This window comes from Pristiophorus japonicus, unplaced genomic scaffold (genome assembly GCF_044704955.1).
Source record: "Pristiophorus japonicus isolate sPriJap1 unplaced genomic scaffold, sPriJap1.hap1 HAP1_SCAFFOLD_626, whole genome shotgun sequence".
Taxonomy (NCBI): domain Eukaryota; kingdom Metazoa; phylum Chordata; class Chondrichthyes; family Pristiophoridae; genus Pristiophorus; species Pristiophorus japonicus.
Window position 1 is genome coordinate 103,196 of NW_027254538.1, and position 27,815 is coordinate 131,010.

Consider the following 27,815-nt stretch of genomic DNA (forward strand, 5'->3'; position numbering starts at 1 on the left):
TGCCTCCTCTCTCTGAGGCTTGAAATTGCTTTGATCCACCATGGACCGATCTTCCTCTGTCTCGTGGTGGTTAGCAGGTTTTGCAGAACTTGCAGCTTGTCTGCAAACTCATTGGAGGTGCCCCATTGTTCCACAACTCTTGCAAACATACCCTTTGAAGCGGTATGAATAGGCTGAATTGAAGCCTCCACAACGCCAACAAGGTGTGAATTGACTTGCATTCATCCTTTGTTGCGGATTCTGAGTCATCTGGGTCAGCTGAGGCCTGCTGGCAGTTGCAGACACGTGGGTTCTGCCCTGTACATTTCTGCTCGCAAACACAATTCCAGTTAATTTATGAACATTGCTAGCACTTGTGTGCTGAGAGATTTGTTTGGTGTTATCACTGGTGGACATAAACGCCTGTGCTATCACAATGGCCTTACTGAGGGTCAGTGTCTCTACAGTCAAAAGTTTTCGTAGGATGGTCTCGTGGCCAATGCCCAGTACAAAAAAGTCTCTGAGCATCTGCTCCAGGTATCCATCAAACTCACATTGTCCTGCAAGTCGCCTTAGCTCGGCGACGTAGCTCGCCACTTCCTGACCTTCAGATCGCTGGCACGTGTAGAACCGATACCTCGCCATCAGCACGCTCTCCCTCGGGTTAAGATGCTCCTGAACCAGTGTACACAGCTCCTCATATGACTTATCTGTGGGTTTCACCGGAGCGAGAAGATTCTTCATGAGGCTGTAGGTCGGTGCCCCGCAGACCGTGAGGAGGACCGCTCTCCTTTTTGCAGCGCTTCCTTCTCTGTCCAACGTATTTGCTAAAAAGTACTGGTCTAGCCGTTCGACATAGGCTTCCCAGTCCTCAACCTCCCGAGAACTACTCCAGGATGCCCACAGTTTGCTACATCTTTGCATTGAATTCGTATTCTCGTCGCCAGTTGTTGTGTTCCTAACACAGATGAGACTGCACACAGGGCGGTTAAAGTAACAGTGACCTCAGTCTTTCTTAAGACACTCCAGAGTGAGGAACAGGCCTTAGGGGCCGGCTTATATACAGTGCTCCCAAGGGATGCTGGGATCCCTTGGGACTTCAGGAGATGCGCTCTCTGGTGGCGGAACATGGGAGTGCATGCTTGACAGATACACAACAGGTTCTGTTGTGGCACTCGTGTTATTCAATGTTTACACCAGTGACCTGCCCAAAACAGAGTCCCACAAGTTCGTAAACATTGCCTTGGCCACGTAAAACACGAATCTGTCCATCACCAAGGAGACCCTGACCAGTGGTTTTCCGAAGATGGAGGCCTACTTCCGCCGATGGCGGCTCCGGCCAAACCCGCTAATGACCATCACCTCGACATTCCCCCTCAACACCCAGCAAGCAAGCCCGGCTTTGAAAGTCTCCTTTTGCGGCGCGGAGGTAAGCCATGCCAAAAACCCCTCCTATTTAGGAGTCGCGCTCGATCGCATCCTGTCATATCGACAACATCTCCAGAGCCTTGGGAAGGAATTAAAGAGTAGGGTCAACTTGATCCAGAAACTGGCCGGATCCACATGGGGAGCAGACGCTCAAACCCTCCGTATGGCAGCACCGACCGGCCCTGTGCACTCTACAGCGGAGTACTGCTCTCCGGCATGGCTATCCAGTCCGCCCGTCAAACCCGCTGGTGTCCAGCCGAATTCTACTATGAGAATTATCACCGGCACGCTTTTACCGACACCAGCACCTTGGCTACCCATGCTTGCAAACATCGCACCAACACTCCTACGCCGCGAATATGCAGTCTCCAGAGAATACAATCGCTACACCAGCAAGACATGCCGATCCAGGCCGAGTTGAACAACCTACCACCAACCCATCTCAAATCTAGGACATTCTGGACTGTCACCGAAGCCCTTCAGCGATCTCCCCCCAGCCTCAATGACCGGTGGTGAAATGCTCGGAAGAACTGCGACATACGGAATGGATTCCTTACAGAGGACCCCACAGCACAACCTGAAGGATCAAACCTTGTCGCAAACAGTGGACAACCGGTCACGGTCGATGCTGCCACCTTCTCCATCGGTGGAAGATTAAAGCCTCCCCATCGTAGAAACATAGAAAATAGGTGCAGGAGTAGGCCATTCGGCCCTTCGAGCCTGCACCACCATTCAATAAGATCATGGCTGATCATTCACCTCAGTACCCCTTTCCTGCTTTCTCTCCATACCCCTTGATCCCCTTAGCCATAAGGGCCACATCTAACTCCCTCTTGAATATATCCAATGAACTGGCATCAACAACTCTCTGGGGCAGGGAATTGCACAGGTTAACAACTCTCTGAGTGAAGAAGTTTCTCCTCATCTCGGTCCTAAATGGCCTACCCCTTATCCTAAAATTGTGTCCCCTGGTTCTGGACTTCACCAACATCGGGAACAATCTACCTGCATCTAACCTGTCCAGTCCCGTCAGAATCTTGTATGTTTCTATGAGATCCCGTCTCATCCTTCTAAACTCCAGTGTATAAAGGCCCAGTTGATCCAGTCTCTCCTCATATGTCAGTCCGGCCATCCCAGGAATCAGTCTGGTGAACCTTCGTTGCACTCCCTCAATAGCAAGAACGTCCTTCCTCAGATTAGGAGACCAAAACTGAACACAATATTCCAGGTGAGGCCTCACCAAGGCCCTGTACAACTGCAGTAAGACCTCCCTGCTCCTATACTCAAATCCCCTCGCTATGAAGGCCAACATACCATTTGCCTTCTTCACCGCCTGCTGTACCTGCATGCCAACTTTCAATGACTGATGAACCATGACACCCAGGTCTCGTTGCACCTCCCCTTTTCCTAATCTGCCGCCATTCAGATAATATTCTGTCTTCGCGTTTTTGCCCCCAAAGTGGGTAACCTCACATTTATCCACATTATACTGCACCTGCTATGCATTTGCCCACTCACCTAACCTGTCCAAGTCACCCTGCAGCCTCTTAGCATCCTCACATCTCACGCCACCACCCAGTGTCATTTGCAAACTTGGAGATATTGCACTCAATTCCTTCATCCAAATCATTGATGTATATTGTAAAGAGCTGGGGTCCCAGCACTGAGCCCTGCGGCACTCCATTAGTCACTGCCTGCCATTCTGAAAAGGACCCATTTATCCCGACTCTCTGCTTCCTGTCTGCCAACCAGTTCTCTATCCACGTCAGTATATTACCCCCAATAACATGTGCTTTGATTTTGCACACCAATCTCTTGTGTGGGACCTTGTCAAAAGCCTTTTGAAAGTCCAAATACACCACATCCAAGTTTGCAGATGACACTAAACTGGGTGGGGGTCATGCGACTGTGGAGCTCCTAATCAGACCCTGGAGCACATCATCGAGCCCTGCCCTCGGAGGGAACTCACAGGCAGCCTACAAGATATCCACGCTCTTACACCGGAAGCTTTGGCCTGGATATCCGCCTTAGATATTGCCGTTTGATTTGCTTTTCTACTGCCATACGAGAGAAGGAGACTGTAGGAATATCTTCACTTGCTTTTGTTAACAGTTAGAATTGATCAATGTTAATAGTTTCAAATGATGAGATCAAGCTTCTAATTTCCAACACCTGTGAGAGACACACATACACAATGGAGGGACATTCAGTTCGAAAATGTCTTTCTCCGTTGAGTTTTAAAAAAAATAAAGAGTTGAAATTTGAAAGGTAAAGTGATGGGAAGGGAGGTTGGGGGAAACTGTTGGAAGGTGAGGATGTTTCTGGACTCATGTCACCTGCCCCCTGCCTTTGGGAACAGCCGTGGGCAGCAGATAATGGATTTAGGGTGCGTCGAGTGACAGCAGAGCACGGGGAGGGGTTTGAGTGGGTCGTACAAAAGGAAATTATCGAGTCAGTAATAATAGCGAGGATGGCTGGAAGGGGAAGGGAGACAATGGGTGAGGGGTAGGGCCAAGCATGTGATTGGGGAGGGGATGGGAAAGAACATAAGGCAGGAGTCGGCCATTCGGCCCCTCGAGCCTGCTCCACCATTCAATAAGATCATAACTGATCTTCGACCTCAACTCCACTTTCCCGCCCGATCCCCATATCCCTTGCTTCCCATAATATCCAAAAATCTATCGAGCTCTGTCTTGAATATAAAAGAAAGACTTGCATTTATATAGCGCCTTTCACGACCACCGGACATCTCAAAGCGCTTTACAGCCAATGAAGTGTAGTCACTGATGTAATGTGGGAAACGTGGCAGCCAATTTATGCACAGCAAGCTCCCACAATCAGCAATGTGATAATGACCAGATAATCTGTTTCAGTGATGTTGATTGAGGGATAAATATTGCCCCAGGACACCGGGGATAACTCCCCTGCTCTTCTTCGAAACAGTGCCATGGGATCTTTTATGTTCACCTGAGAGAGTAGATGGGGCCTCGGTTTAACATCTCATCCAAAAGACGGCACCTCCAACAATGCAGCACTCCCTCAGTACTGCCCCTCCGACAGTGCAGCACTCCCTCAGTACTGCCCCTCCGACAGTGCAGCGCTCCCTCAGCATTGCCCCTCCGACAGTGCAGCGCTCCCTCAGTACTGCCCCTCTGACAGAGCACTCCCTCAGCACTGCCCCTCCGACAGTGCAGCGCTCCCTCAGTACTGCCCCTCCGACAGTGCAGCGCTCCCTCAGTACTGCCCCTCTGACAGTGCAGCGCTCCCTCAGTACTGCCCCTCTGACAGAGCACTCCCTCAGCACTGCCCCTCCGACAGTGCAGCGCTCCCTCAGTACTGCCCCTCCGACAGTGCAGCGCTCCCTCAGTACTGCCCCTCTGACACAGCACTCCCTCAGCACTGCCCCTCCGACAGTGCAGCGCTCCCTCAGTACTGCCCCTCTGACAGTGCAGCGCTCCCTCAGTACTGCCCCTCTGACAGAGCACTCCCTCAGCACTGCACTGGGAGTGTCAGCCTAGATTTTTGTGCTCAAATCTCTGGAGTGGGACTTGAACCCACAACCTTCTGACTCCGAGGCGAGAGTGCTGCCCACTGAGCCACGGCTACTCAACGACTGAGCTGCCACAGCCCTCTGGGGTAGAGAATTCCAAAGATTCACCACCCTGAGGTGCCCCCAATGACCTTATTTCCACCACAGACCCCACCCCAACTGCAGCCTGGTGTCTCCTTTCCCCGCAACAATCCACCGCCCGCCCGACCTGAAAGGAAAGAAGATTAAAAAAGAGAAGCTAAAGAGGATGTCATCATCATCATTATCAACATCAACATCATCATCATAGGCAGTCCCTCGGAATTGAGGAAGACTTGCTTCCACTCTAAAAGTGAGGTCTCAGGTGGCTGAACAGTCCAATACGAGAGCCACAGTCCCTGTCACAGGTGGGACAGACAGTCGTTGAGGGAAGGTGAGGGTGGGACTGGTTTGCCGCACGCTCCTTCCGCTGCCTGCGCTTGATTTCTGCATGCTCTCGGCGACGAGACTCGAGGTGCTCAGCGCCCTCCCGGATGCACTTCCTCCACTTAGGGCGGTCTTTGGCCAGGGACTCCCAGGTGTCAGTGGGGATGTTGCACTTTATCAGGGAGGCTTTGAGGGTGGTCCCTTGTAACGTTTCCTCTGCCCACCTTTGGCTCGTTTGCTGTGAAGGAGTTCCGAGTAGAGCGCTCGCTTTGGGAGTCTCGTGTCGGGCATGCGGACAATGTGGCCCTGCCCAGCGGAGCTGGTCGAGTGTGGTCAGTGCTTCAATGCTGGGGATGTTAGCCTGGTCGAGGACGCTAACGTTGGTGCGTCTGTCCTCCCAGGGGATTTGCAGGATCTTGCGGAGACAGCGTTGGTGGTATTTCTCCAGCGATTTGAGGTGCCTGCTGTACATGGTCCATGTCTCTGAACCATACAGGAGCCATGAAGAAGATGTATGAAGCAGAGAAATGAAAACAGCAAAGGCAGCTAAAAGAGAGACTATATTCTCCAACTTACCATGTTCAATTCCTGAACAGATTGACCAGTTATCTGTTAAAACTCTCATGTCCCTGCCCACTTCCAGTCAACCTTCCTCCCTCCACGTTTAGAATGACTATGTAAACGTATGTAAACTCGTCATGCAGTACTTACACCCTCCCGCCAGTGGAGGGGCTGCAGGAGGGTACAATCACAGTGCAGCAACTTTCCATGATACACGAAGATGAATTCTTGGACTCTCGGGGAAATCCAGGGATATGGGGATCAGGGGGGAAGGGAGTTGAGGTCGATGATCAGTCATGATCTCATTGAATGGCGGAGCAGGCTCGAGAGAGACCGAATCCTGTTCCTCGTCCTTATGTTCTCATGTTCTTAATTTATGATGGTAAAAAACAAAAATCAGGAAAGACCGGCCGACTTTAAAAGGGGGAATGGAGTCATGTTTGCACAGCAAGATCCAATTGCCCTCGCCCTCTGAGGTCGACAGTCTCGAGGTGCAACGTGATAGGCTTAGTTACATAGCGTCATAGCGTGATTAAGGGCCGGGTGTTCCAGGGGGAGGGCGATGAGAGGAAAGATCCTGGGCATTGTCGGGATAATTGCTCAGCTCTCTGGTGGCAAGTCTGTTTGTGCTGTTTCTGTAGAGATGTAACAACATGCCCTTTGTCTCAGCAACACTCACCGCAACACCTTCAGCAAACGTCTGCTCAGAGGCGCTCTGATTGGCACCTCGCGCAGCCAATTGGCAGCCGCTTTGCCCGGGACACCCAGCCGCCAGCACCTATGGGAGAGCTCAGGGCAGGGGGGGGTGGGGGGGAGGCCTGGTGTATCTGGGAGGTGGCAAAGTGCTTTGTCATGTTGGAGCCCAGTTACTAGGGAGTGCTAGCTCGCGTTGGAATCCAACTTTGATGCTTTAATATATATATATATATATATTTCCTACTTACAAAGGAGAACTCTCATGATGTTGAACTATAGATCATTGGATCATCCAACCAGTGCAAAACTAATGGATGTAAGTGTTGACACTAAGTTTGTCAATCAACAAGCCTTCTCTTCTCTGCAACCTCTCTCTCCATCAACTCCTCCTGGTCTATTGTATTGGCGCAGTACACGTGGCCTGGGTTAGGGGGGCTCTAGCATACTGTGTTACCCGTGGTGTGATGCACAGGAGAGGGGGGGGGAGAGCGGGGGTGGGCTCCAGAAATCCCGTATCCTAACTCACACCGAGTCCCGTTCACCCCGTGCTCGCTGACCTACATTGACTCCCAGTCCGGCAACATTTTTAAAAAATCTTATCCTTTTCTTTAAATCTATCCTTTTCTTTAGCTCTCGCCCCTCCCTATCTCTGTAACCTCCTCCAGTCCTACGACCCTCTGAGATCTCTGCTCTCCCCCAATTCTGGCCTCGTGCGCAGCCCCGATTTTAATCGCTCCTCCATGGGTGGCCGTGTCTACAGCTGTCTGGGCCCTAAGCTCTGGAATTCCCTCCCTGAACCTCTCTGTCTGTCTCTCCTCCATTGAGACTGTCCTTAAAACCTACCTCTTTCACCTGCGCTAATATCTGCTTTATGTGGCTCGGTGTCAAATTGTGTTTTATCACAGGCAGTCCCTCGGAGTCGAGGAAGACTTGCTTCCACTCTAAAAGTGAGTTCTCAGGTGACTGAACAGTCCAATGCAGGAATTACAGTCTCTGTCACAGGTGGGACAGACAGTGGTTGGAGGAAGGGGTGGGTGGGGAGTCTGGTTTGCCGCACGCTCCTTCCGCTGCCTGCGCTTGGTTTCTGCATGCTCTCGGCGATGGGACTCGAGGTGCTCAGCGCCCTCCCGGATGCACTTCCTCCAATTTGGGCGGTCTTTGGCCAGGGACTCCCAGGTGTCGGTGGGGATGTTGCACTTTATCGGGGAGGCTTTGAGGGTGTCCTTGAAACGCTTACTCTGCCCACCTGGGGCTCGCTTGCCGTGTAGGAGTTCCGAGTAGAGCGCTTGCTTTGGGAGTCTCGTGTCGGGCATGCGAACAATGTGGCCCTGCCCAGCGGAGCTGGTCGAGTGTGGTCAGTGCTTCGATGCTGGCGCTGTTGGCCTGAGCGAGAACACTGACGTTAGCGCGTCTGTCCTCCCAGGGGATTTGCAGGATCTTGCGGAGGCAGTGCTGATGGTATTTCTCCAGGTGTCTGCTGTATATAGTCCATGTCTCTGAGCCATATAGGAGGGTGGGTATCATCACTGCTCTGTAGACCATAAGCTTGGTGCCGGGTTTGAGGGCCTGGTCTTCAAACACTCTGTTCCTCAGGCGATCAAAGGCTGTGCTGGCGCACTGGAGGTAGTGTTGGACCACGTCGTCGATGTCTGCTCTTGGTGTCAGTAGTCTCCCAAGGTACGGAAAATAGTCCATGTTTTGTGTTTTATAATATTCCTTTGTAGCATCTTGAAACATTTTATGACATTTAAGGCGCTATACAAATACAAGTTGTTGTTGGTGTGATGCACGGGCACCTGTACAGCAGACATCTCAAAACGCTGGAGATGTACCACCAGCGATGTCTCCGCAAGATCCTGCAAATCCCCTGGGAGGACAGACGCACCAACGTTAGCGTCCTCGACCAGGCCAACATCTCCAGCATCGAAACACTGACCACACCTGATCAGCTCCACTGGGCGGGGCCACATCGTCCACATGGCCCGACACGAGACTCCCAAAGCAAGCGCTCTACTCGGAACTCCTTCACGGCAAGCGAGCCCCAGGTGGGCAGAGGAAACGTTACAAGGGACCACCCTCAAAGCCTCCCTGATAAAGTGCAACATCCCCACCGACACCTGGGAGTCCCGGGCCCAAGACCGCTCACAATGGAGCAGAAACATCCGGGAAGGTGCCGGACACCTCGAGTCTCTTCGCCGGGAGCACCGGGAAGCCCAAACGCAAACAGCGGAAGGAGCGCACCCCATTTCCCCCCCCCCCGTCCCTCCAACCACCGTCTGCCCCACCTGTGACAGAGACTGTAAGGTCCCGCATTGGTCTCTTCAGTCACCTGAGAACTCGTTAATGTGGAAGCAAGTCTTCCTCGACTCCGAGGGACTGCCCGAGAAGGAGAGAAGATGCACGGGCAGGGGGGGGGGGGGGAGAAGGGGGCAGGAGGGCGGGGGGCTCCAGCATGCGGGGTTACCTGTGGTGTTACATGTCAGGTACTCGCAGTTGAATCTTTCTTTCTTCCCTTCACAGCTGGAGGACCAGCTGCAGTTCCACCGCAGCCAGCTGGCCAAGAAGGACGAGCTGATCAGAACACTGACTCTGCTGAGGTGAGGGTCCCGACAGAGACAGCATTGGCACCCCCCCCTCCCAGCCTCCGCCCAGCCCTCGCGCCAGGCACAGGGCACAAATCACGGGATTGCAGCTCAACCCGGTGCGGAGCTGGGCTCGCCGAGCTGGGTGGCTGATCGCAATTGCAACGCTGCCATTGTCCATGGCTCACCCGGGCTGGGGAGGGGCTCATGGAATCTGACAGACAGAAGGAGGCCATTCGGCCCGTTGGGCCTGTGCCGGCTCTGTGAAAGACCAGTCACGCTCAGTCCCACATCCCCGTTTTGTGTCCGTGACGCTGTCAGTTCCCCATCCTCCAGTCCCTGTCCAACTCCCTTTAACATTATTGATGGAATCCGCTCCAACCTCCTTTTCAGGTGGAGTGTTCCAGATCCCCACAACTCTCAGTGAAACCATAGAAACATAGAAAATAGGTGCAGGAGTAGGTCATTCGGCCTTTCGAGCCTGCACCACCATTCAATAAGATCATGGCTGATCATTCAACCTCAGTACCCCATTCCTGCTTTCCCTCCATACCCCTTGATCTCTTTAGCCGTAAGGGCCACATCTAATTCCCTTTTGAATATATCTAACGAATTGGCCTCAACAACTCTCTGTGGCAGAGAATTCCACAGGTTAACAACTCTCTGAGTGAAGAAGTTTCTCCTCATCTCGGTCCTAAATGGCCTACCCCTTATCCCAAGATTATGTCCCCTGGTTCTGGACTTCCCCAACATCGGGAACATTCTTCCTGCATCTAACACTTCACCTCTTCTCCCCTCTCCCTCTTTTCCCAATGATTTTAAATCTATGACCTCTGGTTATTGACCCACTCGCCAGAGAGAATAGTTTTATCTATTCAATCAAAACCTATCAACTTCAAAACCTCCATAAGAACATAAGAAATAGGAGCAGGAATAGGCCATTCGGCCCCTCGAGCCTGCTCCGCCATTCAATACGATCATGGCTGATCCGATCATGGACTCAGCTCCACTTCCCTGCCTGCTCCCCATAATCCCTTAATCCCTTATCGTTTAAGAAACTGTCTATTTCTGTCTTAAATTTATTCAATGTCCCAGCTTCCACAGCTCTCTGAGGCAGCGAATTCCACAGATTTACAACCCTCTGAGAGAAGAAATTTCTCCTCATCTCAGTTTTAAATGGGCGGCCCCTTATTCTAAGATCATGCCCTCTAGTTCTAGTCTCCCCCATCAGTGGAAACATCCTCTCTGCATCCACCTTGTCAAGCCCCCTCACAATCTTATACGTTTCGATAAGATCACCTCTCATTCTTCTGAACTCCAATGAGTAGAGGCCCAACCTACTCAACCTTTTCTCATAAGTCAACCCCCTCATCTTCCGGAATCAGCCTAGTGAACCTTCTCTGAACTGCCTCCAAAGCAAGTATATCCTTTCGTAAATACGGAAACCAAAACTGCACGCAGTACTCCAGGTGTGGCCTCACCAATACCCTGTATAACTGTAGCAAGACTTCCCTGCTTTTATACTCCATCCCCTTTGCAATAAAGGCCAAGATTCCATTGGCCTTCCTGATCACTTGCTGTACCTGCATACTATCCTTTTGTGTTTCATGCACAAGTACCCCCAGGTCCTACTGCACTGCAGCACTTTGCAATCTTTCTCCATTTAAATAATAACTTGCTCTTTGATTTTTTTCTGCCAAAGTGCATGACCTCACACTTTCCAACATTATACTCCATCTGAAAACATTTTTGCCCACTCACTTAGCATGCCTATGTCCTTTTGCAGGTTCTTTGTGTCCTCCTCACACATTGCTTTTCCTCCCATCTTTGTATCGTCAGCAAACTTGGCTATGTTACACTCAGTCCCTTCTTCCAAGTCGTTAATATAGAATGTAAATAGTTGGGGTCCCAGCACTGATCCCTGAGGCACCCCACTAGTTACTGGTTGCCAACCAGAAAATGAACCATTTATCCCGACTCTCTGTTTTAGGTCACCTCTTAACCTGCTCTTTTCCCAAGGAGAAAACAGTCCCAATTTTTCCAACCTTTCCTCCTAACTGAAGTGAACTCATCAACCAGGGTTACGGCTCCTGAACGCTGGTCAGTGAACCTTGCTGCAAGGTGCGAATCTGGAGCCTGTAGCCACGTGGAGAACGCGCGAGGACGGGACCAAGTTCCGCTATGGTGCTCCCCCTTAGAAAGAAAGAGTTTGTATTTATATGGTGCCCTTCATGATCTCAGGACGTCCCAAAGCGCTTTACAGCCAATGAAGTACTTTCGGAGTGTAGCCACTGTTGTAATGTAGGAAACACAGCAGCCAATTTGTGCATGGCAAGCTCCCACAAGCAGCAATGTGTTAATGACTAGATAATCTGTTTTAGTGATGTTAGTTGAAGGATAAATATTGGCCCCAGGCCACCTGGGAGAACTCCCCTGCTCTTCTTCAAAGCAGTTCCATGACATGTTTTACATCCACCTGAGATGCCAGACGGAGCTTCGGTCTAACATCTCATCCGAAAGTCGTCATTTCCGACAGTGCGAGACGCTCCCTCAGGACTGCCCCTCCGACAGTGCGGCACTCCCTCAGTACTGCCCCTCCGACAGTGCGGCACTCCCTCAGTACTGCCCCTCCGACAGTGCAGCACTCCCTCAGTACTGCCCCTCCGACAGTGCGGCACTCCCTCAGTACTGCCCCTCCGACAGTGCAGCACTCCCTCAGTACTGCCCCTCCGACAGTGCGGCACTCCCTCAGTACTGCCCCTCCGACAGTGCAGTACTCCCTCAGTCCTGCCCCTCCAACAGTGCAGTACTCCCTCAGTCCTGCCCCTCCAACAGTGCCATACTCCCTCAGTACTGCTCCTCCGACAGTGCAGCTCTCCCTCAGTACTGCCCCTCCGACAGTGCAGTACTCCCTCAGTCCTGCCCCTCCAACAGTGCCATACTCCCTCAGTACTGCTCCTCCGACAGTACAGCACTCCCTCAGTACTGCCCCTCCGACAGTGCAGCACTCCCTCAGTATTGCCCCTCCGACAGTGCGACGCTCCCTCAGTACTGCCCCTCCGACAGTGCAGCACTCCCTCAGTACTGGCCCTCCGACAGTGCGGCACTCCCTCAGTACTGCCCCTCCGACAGTGCGGCGCTCCCTCAGTACTGCCCCTCCGACAGTGCGGCGCTCCCTCAGCACTGCCTTGGAGTGTCGGCCTGGATTTTGTGCTGAAGTCTCAGGAAGTGGGTCTTGAACCCACGACCTTCTGACTCCGGGGTCGGGCATCCAACAATGCTCACTGTTTAGGCTGGCAATGATGAGTGACTGGTGAGATACTGGAGGCCGGTCGGTGACTGTGGATTCCGCTCCCAGCAGTGAGTGTCTAGGAGGGAGGAGGGGAAATAGTACGAGAGGCCGTGCTGATACAGTCATCGCGAGCAACAATCTCATGACTCAGAGATTAAACATAAGAATTAGGAGCAGGAGTCGGCCATTCGGCCCCTCGAGCCTGTTTCCCCATTCAATAAGATCATAGCTGATCTTCAACCTCAACTCCACTTTCCCGCCTGATCTCCATATCCCTCGATTCCCTTAATATTCAAAAATCTATTGATCTCTGTCTTGAATATACTCACAGACCGAGCCTCCCCAGCCCTCTGGGATAGAGAATTCCAAAGCTTTCTTTCTGATATTCTTCAATGTTGCCCAGGTGTTGAAGTTTATGATTCATGTTTCTGCTCACAGGGAGCCTGCTGATTCACCGTCAGACGTGACCAGTAGCCCAGGCCTGTCAAAGGTAGGTCTCCAGTCAGCCACATCGGTACATCATCATCGGAGCAAATACCCAGCCGACCTGAGGCTCCTCCCCCGTCACATCACACCCACCCTCAGCCTGAGGCCCCTCCCCGTGATATTACAGCCACCTTCAGTCAGAGGCACCTCTCCGTGACATCATACCCACCCTCGGTCTGAGGCCCCTCCCCGTGACATGACCTGAGGCACCTCCCCCCGTGACATCACACCCACCCTCAGTCTGAAGCCCTTCTCCCCGTGACATCACACACCATCCCTCGACCTGAGGCTTCTCCCGCGTGACATCACACCCACCCTCAGCCTGAGTCTCCTCCCCCGTGACATCACACTCACCCTCGACCTGAGGCGCCTCCCCCGTGATATTACATCCACCTTCAGTCAGAGGCACCTCTCCGTGACATCATACCCACCCTCGGTCTGAGGCCCCTCCCCGTGACATGACCTGAGGCACCTCCCCCCGTGACATCACACCCACCCTCAGTCTGAAGCCCTTCTCCCCGTGACATCACACACCCTCTCTCGACCTGAGGCTTCTCCCGCTGTGACATCACACCCACCCTCAGCCTGAGTCTCCTCCCCCATGACATCACACCTACCCTCGACCTGAGGCTCCTCCCCCTATGACATCGCAAAGCTTTTGATAAGGTCCCACGTGGCAGACTGGTCACGAAGGTGTGACTGGAAGTATGTTTCCAGTGAGGTTCCGCAGGGCTCAGTACTGGGTCCCTTGCTTTTTGTGGTATATATCAATGATCTAGATTTGAATATAGGGAGTATGATTAAGAAGTTTGCAGATGACACTAACATTGGCTATGTGGTTGATAATGAAGAGGAAAGTCATGGGCTGCAGGAGGATATCAATCTACTGGTCAGGTGGGCAGAGCAGTGGCAAATGGAATTTAATTCAGAGAAGTGTGAGGTAATGCACTTTGAGAGGGCTAATAAGGAAAGGATATACACATTAAACGGTAGGCCACTTAATAGGGACCTTGGAGTGCTTGTCCACAGATCCCTGAAAGTAGCAGGCCGGGTGGATAAGGTGGTTAAGAAGGTATACAGAATGCTTGCCTTTATTGGCCGAGGCATAGAATACAAGAGCAGGGAGGTTATGCTTAAATTGTATAATACTTTGGTTAGGCCACAGCTGGAGTACTGCGTGCAGTTCTGGTCGCCATATTATAGGAAGGACGCGATTGCACTGGAGAGGGTGCAGAGGAGATTTACTAGGATGCTGCCTGGAATGGAGAATCTTAGCTCTGAGGACAGATTGGATAGACTGGGTTTGTTCTCATTGGAACAGAGGAGTTTGAGAGGAGACCTCATCGAGGTGTACAAAGTTTTGAGGGGCCTGGACATAGTGGATAGCAAGGTCCTATTTTCCTTGGTGGAGGGGTCAATTACTAGGGGGCATAGTAACTCTGCCTTCATACCTTTGTAAGTGTCTTTATTTAAGCTCAGGACACTAACTTTCTCACCCTCAAACTGAATTTGAAATTCTATCATGCTATGATCACTCTTCTCAAGAGGATTCTTTACGATGATCTCATAGAAACATACCAGATTCTGAGGGGGATTGACAGGGTGGATGCTGAGAGGATGTTTCCCCCGGGCTGGAGAGTCGAGAACCAGGGGGCACAGTCTCAGGATAAGGGGTCGGCCATTTAGGACTGAGAAGAAGAGAAATTTCTTCACTCGGAGGGTGGTGAATCTTTGGAATTCCCTGCCCCAGAGGGCTGTGGAGGCTCAGTCTTTGAGTATATCCAAGGCTGAGATCGCTAGTTTAGTGGACTCTGCAAGAATCAAGGGATATGGGGATCGGGCGGGAAAGTGAGAGTTGTGGTTGAAGATCTGCCATGATCTTATTGAATGGCGGAGCAGGCTGGAAGGGCCCAATGGCCTACTCCTGCTCCTAATTCTCACGCTTTCGGTGGGGGTCTTGAATCCGATGTTGGGGGTACATCTTCTCCCAACAAAAAATCAAAATACTGCAGGTACTGGGATCTGAAATAAAAACAGAATGCTGGAAATCTCAGCGGGTCAGGCAGCATCTGGGGAGAGGAAGCAGAGTTAACGCTTCGGGTCAATGACCCTTCGTCAGAACTGGCGAATATTCGAAAAGAACACATCACTGAAAGGGGGAGGGGAGGGAAGTTGTGTGATCGGGTGGAAGGCAGGAGAGATTCGAGAGACAAAAGGGATGATGGGCCGAATTGAAATGGCAATTGCCGGAGTTAGATCGGGTGTGAATGGCAGCATAATGACTAGCTGCCATATTCTCCCTTCCTCCCTAACCTCTGCCTGAGGTTGAACCACACGGTTCGTAACCTCGGGGTCATATTTGACCCCGAAATTAGGTTCCAGCCACATATCCATGGCATAATTAAAACCGCCTATTTCCCCCTCCGTAACATCGCCCCTCTCCGCCCCTGCCTCAGCTCATCCGCTGCTGAAGCCCTCATCCATGCCTTTGTTACCTCAAGACTTAACTATTCCAACGCACTCCTGGCAGGTCTTCCACATTCTACCCAACATAAACTTGAGGTGATCCAAAACTCGGCTGCCCCGTGTCCTAACTCGTACCAAGTCCCGCTCACCCATCACCCCCTGTACTCACTGACCCGTGTCCTAACTCGCACCAAGTCCCACTCACCCATCACTCTCTGTGCTCACTGCCCCGTGTCCTAACTCGTACCAAGTCCCGCTCACCCATCACCCCCTGTACTCACTGACCCGTGTCCTAACTCGCACCGAGTCCCGCTCACCCATCACCCCCTGTGCTCGCTGCCCCGTGTCCTAACTTGCACCGAGTCCCGCTCACCCATCACTCCCTGTGCTCACTGACCCGTGTCCTAACTCGCACCCAGTCCCGCTCACCCATCACCCCCTGTGCTCACTGACCCGTGTCCTAACTCGCACCAAGTCCCACTCACCCATCACCCCCTGTGCTCACTGACCCGTGTCCTAACTCGCACCGAGTCCCGCTCACCCATCACCCCCTGTGCTCGCTGACCCGTGTCCTAACTCGCACCGAGTCCCGCTCACCCATCACCCCCTGTGCTCGCTGACCCGTGTCCTAACTTGCACCGAGTCCCGCTCACCCATCACCCCCTGTGCTCGCTGACCCGTGTCCTAACTCGCACCGAGTCCCGCTCACCCATCACCACCTGTGCCTGCTGACCCCGTGTCCTAACTCACACCAAGTCCCACTCACCCATCACCCCCGATGCTCACTGACCTACATTGGCTCCCAGTTAAGCAATGCCTCGATTTCAAAATTCTCATCCCCCTCAGAAATCCCTCGATGGCCTCGCCCCTCCCTATCTCTGTAATCTCCTTCAGTCGGAAGATGAGGATCCCAGCCGATGGGTAAAATGTCCCTAATAAAGCATTCCCCCGCGAGGGAGTCAATCATGTAACGTTGTCCCACCAGTTGTCTCTCTCACTGAACTCTAACCAAAATGGAAGAAAGACTTGCATTTCTATAGCGCCTTTCACGACCACCGGATGTCTCAAAGTACTTTATAGCCAAAGAAGTACTTTTTGAAGCGTAGTCATTGTTGTAATGTGGGAAACGCGGCAGGCATTTTGCGCACAGCAAGCTCCCACAACCAGCAATGTGATAATCTGTTTTAGTGATGTTGATTGAGGGATAAATATTGGACAGGACACCGGGGATAACTCCCCTGCTCTTCTTCAAAATAGTGTCAGGGGATCTTTTATATTGGAGGGCAGATAGGACCTTGGTTTAATTTCGGCAACTCTGACAGTGCAGCACTCTCTCAGTACTGCCACTCCGACAGTGCGGCGCTCCCTCAGTACTGCCCCTCCGACAGTGCAGCACTCCCTCAGTACTGCCCCTCCGACAGTGCGGCACTCTCTCAGTACTGCCACTCCGACAGTGCGGCGCTCCCTCAGTACTGCACCTCCGACAGTGCAGCACTCCCTCAGTACTGCCCCTCCGACAGTGCAGTGTTCCCTCAGTACCGCCCCTCCGACAGTGCTGCAGTCCCTCAGTACCGCCCCTCCGACAGTGCGGTGCTCCCTCAGTACTGCCCCTCCGACAGTGCAGCAGTCCCTCAGTACTGCCCCTCCGACCGTGTGGCGCTCCCTCAGTACCGCCCCTCCGACAGTGCTGCAGTCCCTCAGTACCGCCCCTCTGATAGTGCAGCACTCCCTCTGTACCGCCCCTCCGATAGTGCAGCACTCCCTCATGCAGGGGGTGGTGTGTAGGGTCAGGTTCACCTCTGACCTTCTGAGTGGTTCGAATCGCTCCCACTCCCTGGGTTATAGACATTGGATTTATTTGGGGGATGTGACAAAGTGCAAGAGACAACTGGTTTGGTGCAAAGAACTTCGATTTTATTAAGGACAAGGAAATACAATGTTAAACTTGTAGTCATTCAAACAAAGAACAGTACATCACACATTCAAAGGGGTTACAGTGAATAATACACCTCCCACCTCCCAATGCCTAACACTGACTAGGTTAAACTTCAGGGCAAACAGGGACTATGCTCACCAATCCTTTATTGTCAGTTGGCGGTGGTTCGCGATTTTGGGGTTCGCTGGACTCTGTCGGTTCTGCTTGCCGTACCCCGAACGTGGTCGAGGACTTCTCACTGCGTAGTCTTCAGTTGGGTGGTGTCCGCTGATGCGGTATGGTGTGTATTGGACTTATGGGGCGAGCACCCATTTTCTTTCGTTAGAAATAGGTTTCAAAAGTCTCTTTAGACAATGCTTCACCTGTCGGTAGTCAGGACTAGACTGTTGAGTGGAAACTTTCGAATCTTCGGTTTCTTCTTTGAGGAGTTTGGTTTCGGAGGTGGTCGATCGCGGTGTTTTCGATGGTACCACGTTGGCTGTGGTCGGTTGTTGCCGCGATGGCGCTGTCTGGAGTTACTGGGGCTGCTTTCTCTGCCGTGATGATGGTCTTCCTTCTTCTTCGACAGCAGGGCAGTGTGGCCCCGGGAGTATCGTCGAGGCCGGAGAGGCTTGTTAAACCTGCTGTGGTAGTCTCTCTCTCCTCCCTTCTTGATGCTCTCTGATGCGATGCTTAAACTTCGTTAAAACAAGGCCCCAGTTATACCTTGGGAGCTGTTCTAATCTTTGCGCCAAATCAGCCCCGATTCTTTGTTTAATTTTTGGCGGGCTTGATATCTCTTTGTCATATTTTGGCGGGCCCATTAAGGGTAACCTGTCTCGGATGTGTCGATCTTATGAATTTGTTTCTTGATGGGGAAAAATTAGCTTTGGTATTTGCAAAGCCTGCCTAGGCCTGATTTTCCATGCGGGCTGGATGTGCCATTGTCATTATCTATATGCTCGATTGGTTTCTTGCTCAGGGTGATGGCTGGCTATCTCTGGGTTGATTGTTGCTCTATTAATGTCTCCCGGGGAGAAGGGTTTTCGAGTTTACACAATTCCCTAGCCAATTTGTTCAGCTTCAATACCCCAGACAGCTTCAACACCCAAAAGTGGCTTCTTTTGAAGGATAGTTATCCTTTAGTTCTCAGCCCTTCCCACAAGGACCCAATCTGTCTCGTACAATCCCACATTCGATTAAAACTCGCAGTATCTTCCATGTGCACTTCAGGATCTCAAACTTTCTGGTTGATAGTTCCAAATTAAATTTCCTTTCCAGTGAGTCCAAACACTGGGGATTTTCCCACGAATTTTGCAATCCTACACTCAGTACTGCCCCTCCGACAGTGCGGCACTCCCTCAGTACTGCCCTTCCGACAGTGCGGCACTCCCACAACACTGCCCCTCCCACAGTGCAGCACTCCCTCAGTACTGCCCCTCCGACAGTGCAGCACCACCTCAGTACTGCCCCTCCGACAGTGCAGAGCTCCCTCAGTACTGTCACTCCGACAGTGCGGCGCTCCCTCAGTACTGCCCCTCCGACAGTGCAGCGCTCCCTCAGTACTGCCACTCCGACATTGCAGTACTCCCTCAGTCCTGCCCTACCGACAGTGCGGCGCTCCCTCAGTACTGAACCTCTGACAGTGCGGCACTCCCTCAGTACTGCTACTCCGACAGTGCAGTATTCCCTCAGTCCTGGCCCTCCGACAGTGCGGCACTCTCTCAGTACTGCCCCTCTGACAGTGCGGCACTCCCTTAGTACTGCCCCTCTGACAGTGCAGTGCTCCCTCAGTACTGCTCCTCCGACAGTGCAGCGCTTCCTCAGTACTGACCCTCCGACAGTGCGGCGCTCCCTCAGTACTGACCCTCCGACAGTGCGGTGCTTCCTCAGTACTGCCCCTCCGACAGTGCGGCGCTCCTTCAGTACTGCCCCTCCGACAGTGCGGCGCTCCCTCAGTACTGCCCCTCCGACAGTGCGGCACTCCCTCAGTACTGCCCCTCTGACAGTGCGGCACTCCCTCAGTACTGCCCCTCCGACAGTGCAGCTCTCCCTCAGTACTGCCCCTCTGACAGTGCCGCACTCCCTCAGTGCTGCCCCTCCGACAGTGCAGCGATTCCTCAGTACTGCCACTCCGACAGTGCAGTATTCCCTCAGTACTGGCCCTCCGGCAGTGCGGCACTCCCTCAGTACTGCCCCTCTGACAGTGCGGCACTCCCTCAGTACTGCCCCTCCGACAGTGCAGCGCTCCCTCAGTACTGCCCCCCCAACAGTGCAGCGCTCCCTCAGTACTGCCACTCCGACAGTGCAGCTCTCCCTCAGTACTGCCCCTCTGACAGTGCGGCACTCCCTCAGTACTGCCCCTCCGACAGTGCAGCTCTCCCTCAGTACTGCCCCTCTGACAGTGCCGCACTCCCTCAGTACTGCCCCTCCGACAGTGCAGCACTCCCTCAGTACTGCCCCTCCGGCAGTGCAGCGCTTCCTCAGTACTGCCCCTCCGACAGTGCAGTATTCCCTCAGTCCTGGCCCTCCGACAGTGCGGCACTCCCTCAGTACTGCCCCTCTGACAGTGCGGCACTCCCTCAGTACTGCCCCTCCGACAGTGCAGCGCTCCCTCAGTACTGCCCCTCCGACAGTGCAGCGCTCCCTCAGTACTGCCACTCCGACAGTGCAGCGCTCCCTCAGTACTGCCACTCCGACAGTGCAGCGCTCCCTCAGTACTGGCACTCCGACAGTCCGGCTCTCCTTCAGTACTGCCCCTCCGACAGTGCAGGTCTCTCTCAGTACTGCCCCTCCGACAGTGCCGCACTCCCTCAGTACTGCCCCTCCGACAGTGCAGCTCTCCCTCAGTACTGCCCCTCCGACAGTGCCGCACTCCCTCAGTACTGCCCCTCCGACAGTGCCGCTCTCCCTCAGTACTGCCCCTCCGACAGTGCGGCGTTCCTTCAATACTGCCCCTCCGACAGTGCAGCACTCCCTCAGTATTGCCCCTCCGACAGTGCCACACTCCCTCAGTACTGCTCCTCTGACAGTGCAGCGCTGCCTCAGTATTGCCCCTCCGACAATGCGGGGCACCCTCAGTACTGCCCCTCCAACAGTGCGGCTGTCCCTCAGTACTGCCCCTCCGACAGTGCGGCTCTCCCTCAGTACTGCCCCTCCGACAGTGCGGCACTCCCTCAGTATTGCCCCTCCGACAGTGCGGGGCACCCTCAGTACTGCCCCTCCGACAGTGCGGCTCTCCCTCAGTACTGCCCCTCCGACAGTGCGGTGCGCCCTCAGTACTGCCCTGGGAATGTCTGACTGGATTATGGGCTCAGTTCTCTGGAGAGGGACCTTCATCTCAGAGACACAATTGCTCCCCCTGAACTATGGCAGCATAAATGTGATTACATTAATCCCGTGCCCCCATAAAATCGGCCTCTGTTGTATGTTTATGATCTCTGTCATTGGGAACGGCTTGCCCTGGATAAACCCTCTTTCACGGCCTCCGACTCTGACGCCTGTTACCTGGCTGATTGTCAGCTGTAGCTGACTGAGTCTCACCAGAAACATCAAGATCCCAAACCAGGAGTCTCTGGGATGCACTTCCCTCTCCCTCTCTGGGATCCACTGCACACTGTCTCTGGGATCCACTGCCCTCACAGTCTCTGAGATCCACTGCAAACTCTGTATCTGTGATCCACTGCACACCTGCTCTCTGGGATCCACTACACACTCTGTTTCTGGGATCCACTGTTTCTGGGATCCACTGCACACTCGGTCAATGTGATGCACTGCACATTCTGTCTCTGGGATCCACTGCACACTCGGTCTATGTGATGCACTGCACATTCTGTCTCTGGAAACCACTGGACACTTGGTCTTTGTGATCAACTGCACATTCTGTCTCTGGGATCCACTGCTCACTGTGTCTCGGGATCCACTGCTCATTGTGTCTCCAGGTGCACAGGCAGCTATTAACGAATATGATGTAATTGGCATCACGGAGACATGGCTCCAGGGTGACCAAGGCTGGGAACTCAACATGAAGGGGTATTCAACATTTAGGAAGGATAGACAGAGAGGAAAAGGAGGTGGGGTGGCATTGCTGGTTAAAGAGGAAGTTAATGCAATAGTAAGGAAGGACATTAGCCTGGATGATGTGGAATCGGTATGGGTGGAGCTACGGAATACCAAGGGGCAGAAAACGCTAGTGGGAGTTGTGTACAGACCACCAAACAGTAGTAGTGAGGTTGGGGACAGCATCAAACAAGAAATTAGGGATGTGTGCAATAAAAGTACAGCAGTTATCATGGGCGACTTTAATCTACATATAGATTGGGCTAACCAAACTGGTAGCAATGCGGTGGAGGAGGATTTCCTGGAGTATATTAGGGATGGTTTTCGAGACTAATATATCGAGGAACCAACTGGAGGGCTGGCCATCCTAGACTGGGTGATGTGTAATGAGAAAGGACTAATTAGCAATCTTGTTGTGCGAGGCCCCTTGGGGAAGAGTGACCATAATATGGTAGAATTCTTTATTAAGATGGATAGTGACACAGTTAATTCAGAGACTAGGGTCCTGAACTTAAGGAAAGGTAACTTCGATGGTATGAGGCGTGAATTGGCTAGAATAGACTGGCAAATGATACTTAAATGGATAGGCAATGGCAAACATTTAAAGATCACATGGATGAACTTCAACAATTGTACATCCCTATCTGGAGTAAAAATAAAATGGGGAAGGTGGCTCAACCATGGCTAACAAGGGAAATTAAGGATAGTGTTAAATCCAAGGAAGAGGCATATAAATTGGCCAGAAAAAGCTGCAAACTTAGAATTCAGCAGAGGAGGACAAAGGGTTTAATTAGGAAGGGGAAAATAAAGTATGAGAGGAAGCTTGCCGGGAACATAAAAACTGACTGCAAAAGCTTCTATAGATATGTGAAGAGAAAAAGTTTAGTGAAGACAAACGTAGGTCCCTTGCAGTCAGATTCAGGTGAATTTATAATGGGGAACAAAGAAATGGCAGACCAATTGAACAAATACTTTGGTTCTGCCTTCACAAAGGAAGACACAAATAATCTTCCGGATGTACTAGGGGACAGAGTGTCTAGTGAGAAGGAGGAATTGAAGGAAATCTTTATTAGGCGGGAAATTGTGTTCGGGAAATTGATGGATTGAAGGCCGATAAATCTCCAGGGTCTGATTGTCTGCATCCCAGAGTACTTAAGGAGGTGGCCTTAGAAATTGTGGATGCATTGGTGATCATTTTCCAACAGTCTGTCGACTCAGGATCAGTTCCTATGGACTGGAGGGTAGCTAATGTAACACCACTTTTTAAAAAAGGAGGGAGAGAGAAAGTGGGTAACTATAGACCGGTTAGCCTGACATCAGTAGTGGGGAAAATGTTGGAATCAATTATTAAAGATGAAATAGCAGCGCATTTGGAAAGCAGTGACAGGATCAGTCCAAGTCAGCATGGATTTATGAAAGGGAAATCATGCTTGACAAACCTTCTGGAATTTTTTGAAGATGTAACTAGTAGAGTGGACAAGAGAGAACCAGTGGATGTGGTGTATTTGGACTTTCAAAAAGCTTTTGACAAGGTCCCACACAAGAGATTGGTGTGCAAAATCAAAGCACATGGTTTTGGGGGTAATGTATTGACGTGGATAGAGAACTGGTTGGCAGACAGGAAGCAGAGACTCGGGATAAACAGGTCTTTTTCAGAATGGCAGGCAGTAACTAGTGGAGTGCCGCAGGGCTCAGTGCTGGGACCCCAGCTCTTTACAATATACATCAATGATTTAGGTGAAGGAATTGAATGTAATATCTCCAAGTTTGCAGATGACACTAAACTGGGTGGCAGTGTGAGCTGTGAGGGGGATGCTAAGAGGCTGCAGGGTGACTTGGACAGGTTAGGTGAGTGGGCAAATGCATGGCAGATGCAGTATAATGTGGATAAATGTGAGGTTATCCACTTTGGGGGCAAAAACACGAAGGCAGAATATTATCTGAATGGTGACAGATTAGGAAAAGGGGAGGTGCAACGAGACCTGGGTGTCATGGTTCATCAGTGATTGAAAGTTGGCATGCAGGTACAGCAGGCGGTGAAGAAGGCAAATGGCATGTTGGCCTTCATAGCGAGGGGATTTGAGTACAGGAGCAGGGAGGTTTTACTGCAGCTGTACAGGGCCTTGGTGAGGCCACACCTGGAATATTGTGTTCAGTTTTGGTCTCCTAATCTGAGGAAGGACGTTCTTGCTATTGAGGGAGTGCAGCGAAGGTTCACCAGACTGATTCCCGGGATGGCGGGATTGACATATGAGGAGAGACTGGATCAACTGGGCCTTTATGCATTGGAGTTTAGAAGGATGGGAGGGGATCTCATAGAAACATATAAGATTTTGAGGGGAGTGGACAGGTTAAATGCGGGAAGAATGTTCCCGATTGTTGGGGAAGTCCAGAACCAGGGGTCACAGTCTAAGGATAAGGGGTAAGCCATTTAGGACCGAGATGAGGAGAAACTTCTTCACTCAGAGAGTTGTTAACCTGTGGAATTCCCTGCCCCAGAGAGTTGTTGATGTCAGTTCATTGGATATATTCAAGAGGGAGTTAGATGTGGCCCTTACGGCTAAAGGGATCAAGGGGTATGGAGAGAAAGCAGGAAAGGGGTACTGAGGTGAATGATCAGCCATGATCTTATTGAATGCTGGTGCAGGCTCGAAGGGCCGAATGGCCTACTCCTGCACCTATTTTCCATGTTGCTATGTTTCTATGATCCACTGCTCACTGTGTCCCAGAATCTGCAATCGATGATTTCCAGCAAGAATCGGTTTCCTCGGTCAGCGAAGAACTGGCTGCAGAAAGTGAGATGCTATTCTGCCGTTCTCCTCCCATGTTGCAGGACCATGCTTTCCCCGGGGGTGGAGGCAAAACCAATCCTGAGAGATGCTGGCAATGCAACGCTGTCTGCTGCAGAAACAGACAAACTGAAATAAAATGACCCCCGGTATTGAGTCATAGTTTCCCACTTTCCCCACCAGGAGGCAGTGTTTCATCATAAATGGATCTGCAGAGGCAGCAGACTCGGATTTCAGTCGGCCGTGTCCTCGTAACAGAGCACTCATACACGCTGGAGCTCTGCCCCTCTAGGCTAGCAGCGCCTCATTCAAATCTCTCTCACCTCCACACGCTAAAAATTTGATTAGATTTCGTCAAAATTGCATTCCTCTACACTGTCCCATCAAACACTCCCAGGGCAGGTACAGGGGGTTAGATACAGAGTAAAGCTCCCTCTACACTGTCCCATCAAACACTCCCAGGGCAGGTACAGCACGGGTTAGATACAGAGTAAAGCTCCCTCTACCCTGTCCCATCAAACACTCCCAGGCAGGTACAGCACGGGTTAGATACAGAGTAAAGCTCCCTCTACACTGTCCCATCAAACACTCCCAGGGCAGGTACAGGGGGTTAGATACAGAGTAAAGCTCCCTCTACACTGTCCCATCAAACACTCCCAGGGCAGGTACAGGGGGTTAGATACAGAGTAAAGCTCCCTCTACACTGTCCCATCAAACACTCCCGGGGCAGGTACAGCACGGGATTAGATACAGAGTAAAGCTCGCTCTACACTGTCCCATCAAACACTCCCAGGGTAGGTACAGGGGGTTAGATACAGAGTAAAGCTCCCTCTACACTGTCCCATCCAACACTCCCAGGGCAGGTACAGGGGGTTAGATACAGAGTAAAGTTCCCTCTGCACTGTCCCATCAAACACTCCCAGGGCAGGTACAGGGGGTTAGATACAGAGTAAAGTTCCCTCTACACTGTCCCATCAAACACTCCCAGGTCAGGTTCCTCCACTATTACCGGGGTTTTGCACTGACAAAGGGCTGCACGCACGAGCGTGCTTTGGAGAGGTTGGTAATGGCCACATCTGGAATTGCTCAGACTGCCTCGACTTGGCATTGAACGCCGATGGATGTAACGCTCGCGGTCAGTAAATAGTGGAGGCAACCTGCCCAAAATGACGCGCGCCACGATGCATACCGGCAGCGGGCGAGATCGAGACGGCCGCCATTTTTGTTTCCAAAACCGGTCTTAGCGGCTGGCGCGAATGGTTCCAATATCTCGGACGTAATTTTTTAAATGATGAGAATTTTTAAATGTTGAAGTTCAGAGAGTCTTGGATGGTGCAGTACAGGAAACAGAGAGAATTAGTATGCTGGTACGGCAAGCAATCAGGAAGGCAAATGGCATGTTGTCCTTCATTGCAAGGGGGTTGGAGTATGAGAGTAAGGAAGTCTTGCTACAATTGTACAGGGCCTTGGTGAGACCACACCTGGACAGCTTTGGTCTCCTTATCCAAGGAAGGATATACTTGCTTTGGAGGCACTGCAACAAAGGATCATTCCTGGGATGAGAGACTTGTCCTATGAGGAGAGATTGAGTCGATCGGACCTATACTCTCTGCAGTTTAGAAGAATGAGAGGTGATCTGATTGAAACATACAAGATTCTGAGGGGGATTGACAGGGTCGATGCTGAGAGGTTGTTTCCCCCCGGGCTGGGGAGTCTAGAACCAGGGGTCACAGTCTCAGGATAAGGGGTCGGCCATTTAGGACTGAGATGTGGAGGAATTTCTTCACTCAGAGGGTGGTGAATCTTTGGAATTCTCTGCCCCAGAGGGCTGTGGATGCTGAGTCCCTGAATATATTCAAGAACATATATAAGAACATAAGAAATAGGAGCAGGAGTAGGCCATACGGCCCCTCGAGCCTGCTCCACCATTTAATAAGATCATGGCTGATCCGATCATGGACTCAGCTCCACTTCCCCGCCCGCTCCCCATAACCCCTTATCACCTTATCGTTTAAGAAACTGTCTATCGCTGTCTTAAATTTATTCAATGTCCCAGCTTCCACAGCTCCCTGAGGCAATGAATTCCACAGATTTACAACCCTCTGAGAGAAGAAATTCCTCCTCATCTCAGTTTTAAATGGGCGGCCCCTTACTCTCACATCATGCCCTCTAGTTCTAGTCTCCCCCATCAGTGGAAACATTCTCTCTGCATTCACCTTGTCAAGCCCCCTCATAATCTTATGCGTTTCGATAAGATCACCTCTCATTCTTCTAAATTCCAATGAGTAGAGGCCCAACCTACTCAACCTTTCCTCATAAGTCAACCCCTCATCTCCGGAATCAACCTAGTGAACCTTCTCTGAATTGCCTCCAAAGCAGGTATATCCTTTCGTAAATATGAGGCAGCAAATTCCACAGATTTACAAACCTCTTAGAGAAGAAATTTCTCCTCATCTCAGTTTTAAATGGGCGGCCCCTTATTCGAAGATCATGCCCTCTAGTTCTAGTCTCCCCTATCCTTCAAAGCTGAGATAGATAGATTTTTGGAGTCTGGGGGAATCAAGGGATATGGAGATCGGGCAGGAAAGTGGAGTTGAGTTCGAAGATCAGCCATGATCTTATTGAATGGCGGAGCAGGCTCGAGGGGCCGAATGGCCTACTCCTGCTCCTAATTCTGGGGTCCTTGTGTTTAGCGCGGGTGGAAGTTTGCTGACCTAGTTACATCGACACACCACAGCTGAATGCCCAGTGACTAACCAGGACCTCATCTCCTACAGGTGACCTTTGGTCCCCCTGCGATGGACGCGGCTCCCCGCACGGACGCGTTGCCTCACTATGGCCTGCCCGTGGACATGCTGCGGTCAGAGTACGCGGCGATGCTTGTGAAATACGAGAGTTCGCAGACCCAGGTACCAAACACTCTCTGTCCCTTCACACTCTCTGTGTCTCCAGTCTTGCTGTGAATGGTTTCAATTCTGCTGCTTTTGGGATTAAGCTAAACCATGTTTTACCTAACGTAGTTAATATGTCCTTACTATACAGTATAAATGCACACAAGGCCCATACTTGAGAGAAGGTCACTCTGTGACCAGTAATCTTTATTAGCCAGCACTGAAGTGATGAAGGTGGGTGGAGCTTCCCCTTTGATACCTGAAAGTCCAGGTTAGGAGTGTCTCCCACAAGTTCACCACCTAGTGGTCAATGTTCTCACGGTGTACAACTTAGGTCAGATTATACATGGGTTACAATGCTGGTTGAATACATGACATCACCTCTCCCCCAAAGTCTTATTGGGATCACAGGTTGAGTCTCTCTGCTGGTTTACGCTCCCTTGTAGAGCGCCTGAGTTGGGGCTCCAGTTGTTGGGCGCTGGCCTGAGTGTCTGCTGATTGCGGTGCCTCAGGCCTGTCCGGACTGCCCACAGTGACTGGGCTCTCCTCCCTTTGGTTCCGGTGTTAGGTCACCTGTGGTGGAGTCAACTCTACATCGTGTTCACCCTCTGCTACTTCTATGGGGTTGCTGAACCTCCTTTTTGTTTGATCCACGTGTTTGCGGCAGATTTGTCCATTGGTAAGTTTAACTACCAGAATCTTATTCCCTTTTTTGG

At 51.7% G+C, this 27,815-nt stretch overlaps 1 protein-coding gene across 1 annotated transcript in view; it reads left to right on the forward strand.

Annotated features, from left to right (window-relative positions):
• Positions 1–1,285: 1,285 nt before the first annotated feature.
• The window catches only part of LOC139255771 (coiled-coil domain-containing protein 170-like), a 132,177-nt gene continuing 105,647 nt past the window's right edge, over positions 1,286–27,815 (forward strand). Inside the window, exons 1-4 of the mRNA XM_070873983.1 lie at positions 1,286–1,408; positions 9,140–9,216; positions 12,932–12,983; positions 26,986–27,117. Coding sequence (XP_070730084.1) covers positions 1,286–1,408; positions 9,140–9,216; positions 12,932–12,983; positions 26,986–27,117 — 384 coding nt within the window. The remainder of the gene's footprint in view (positions 1,409–9,139; positions 9,217–12,931; positions 12,984–26,985; positions 27,118–27,815) is intronic.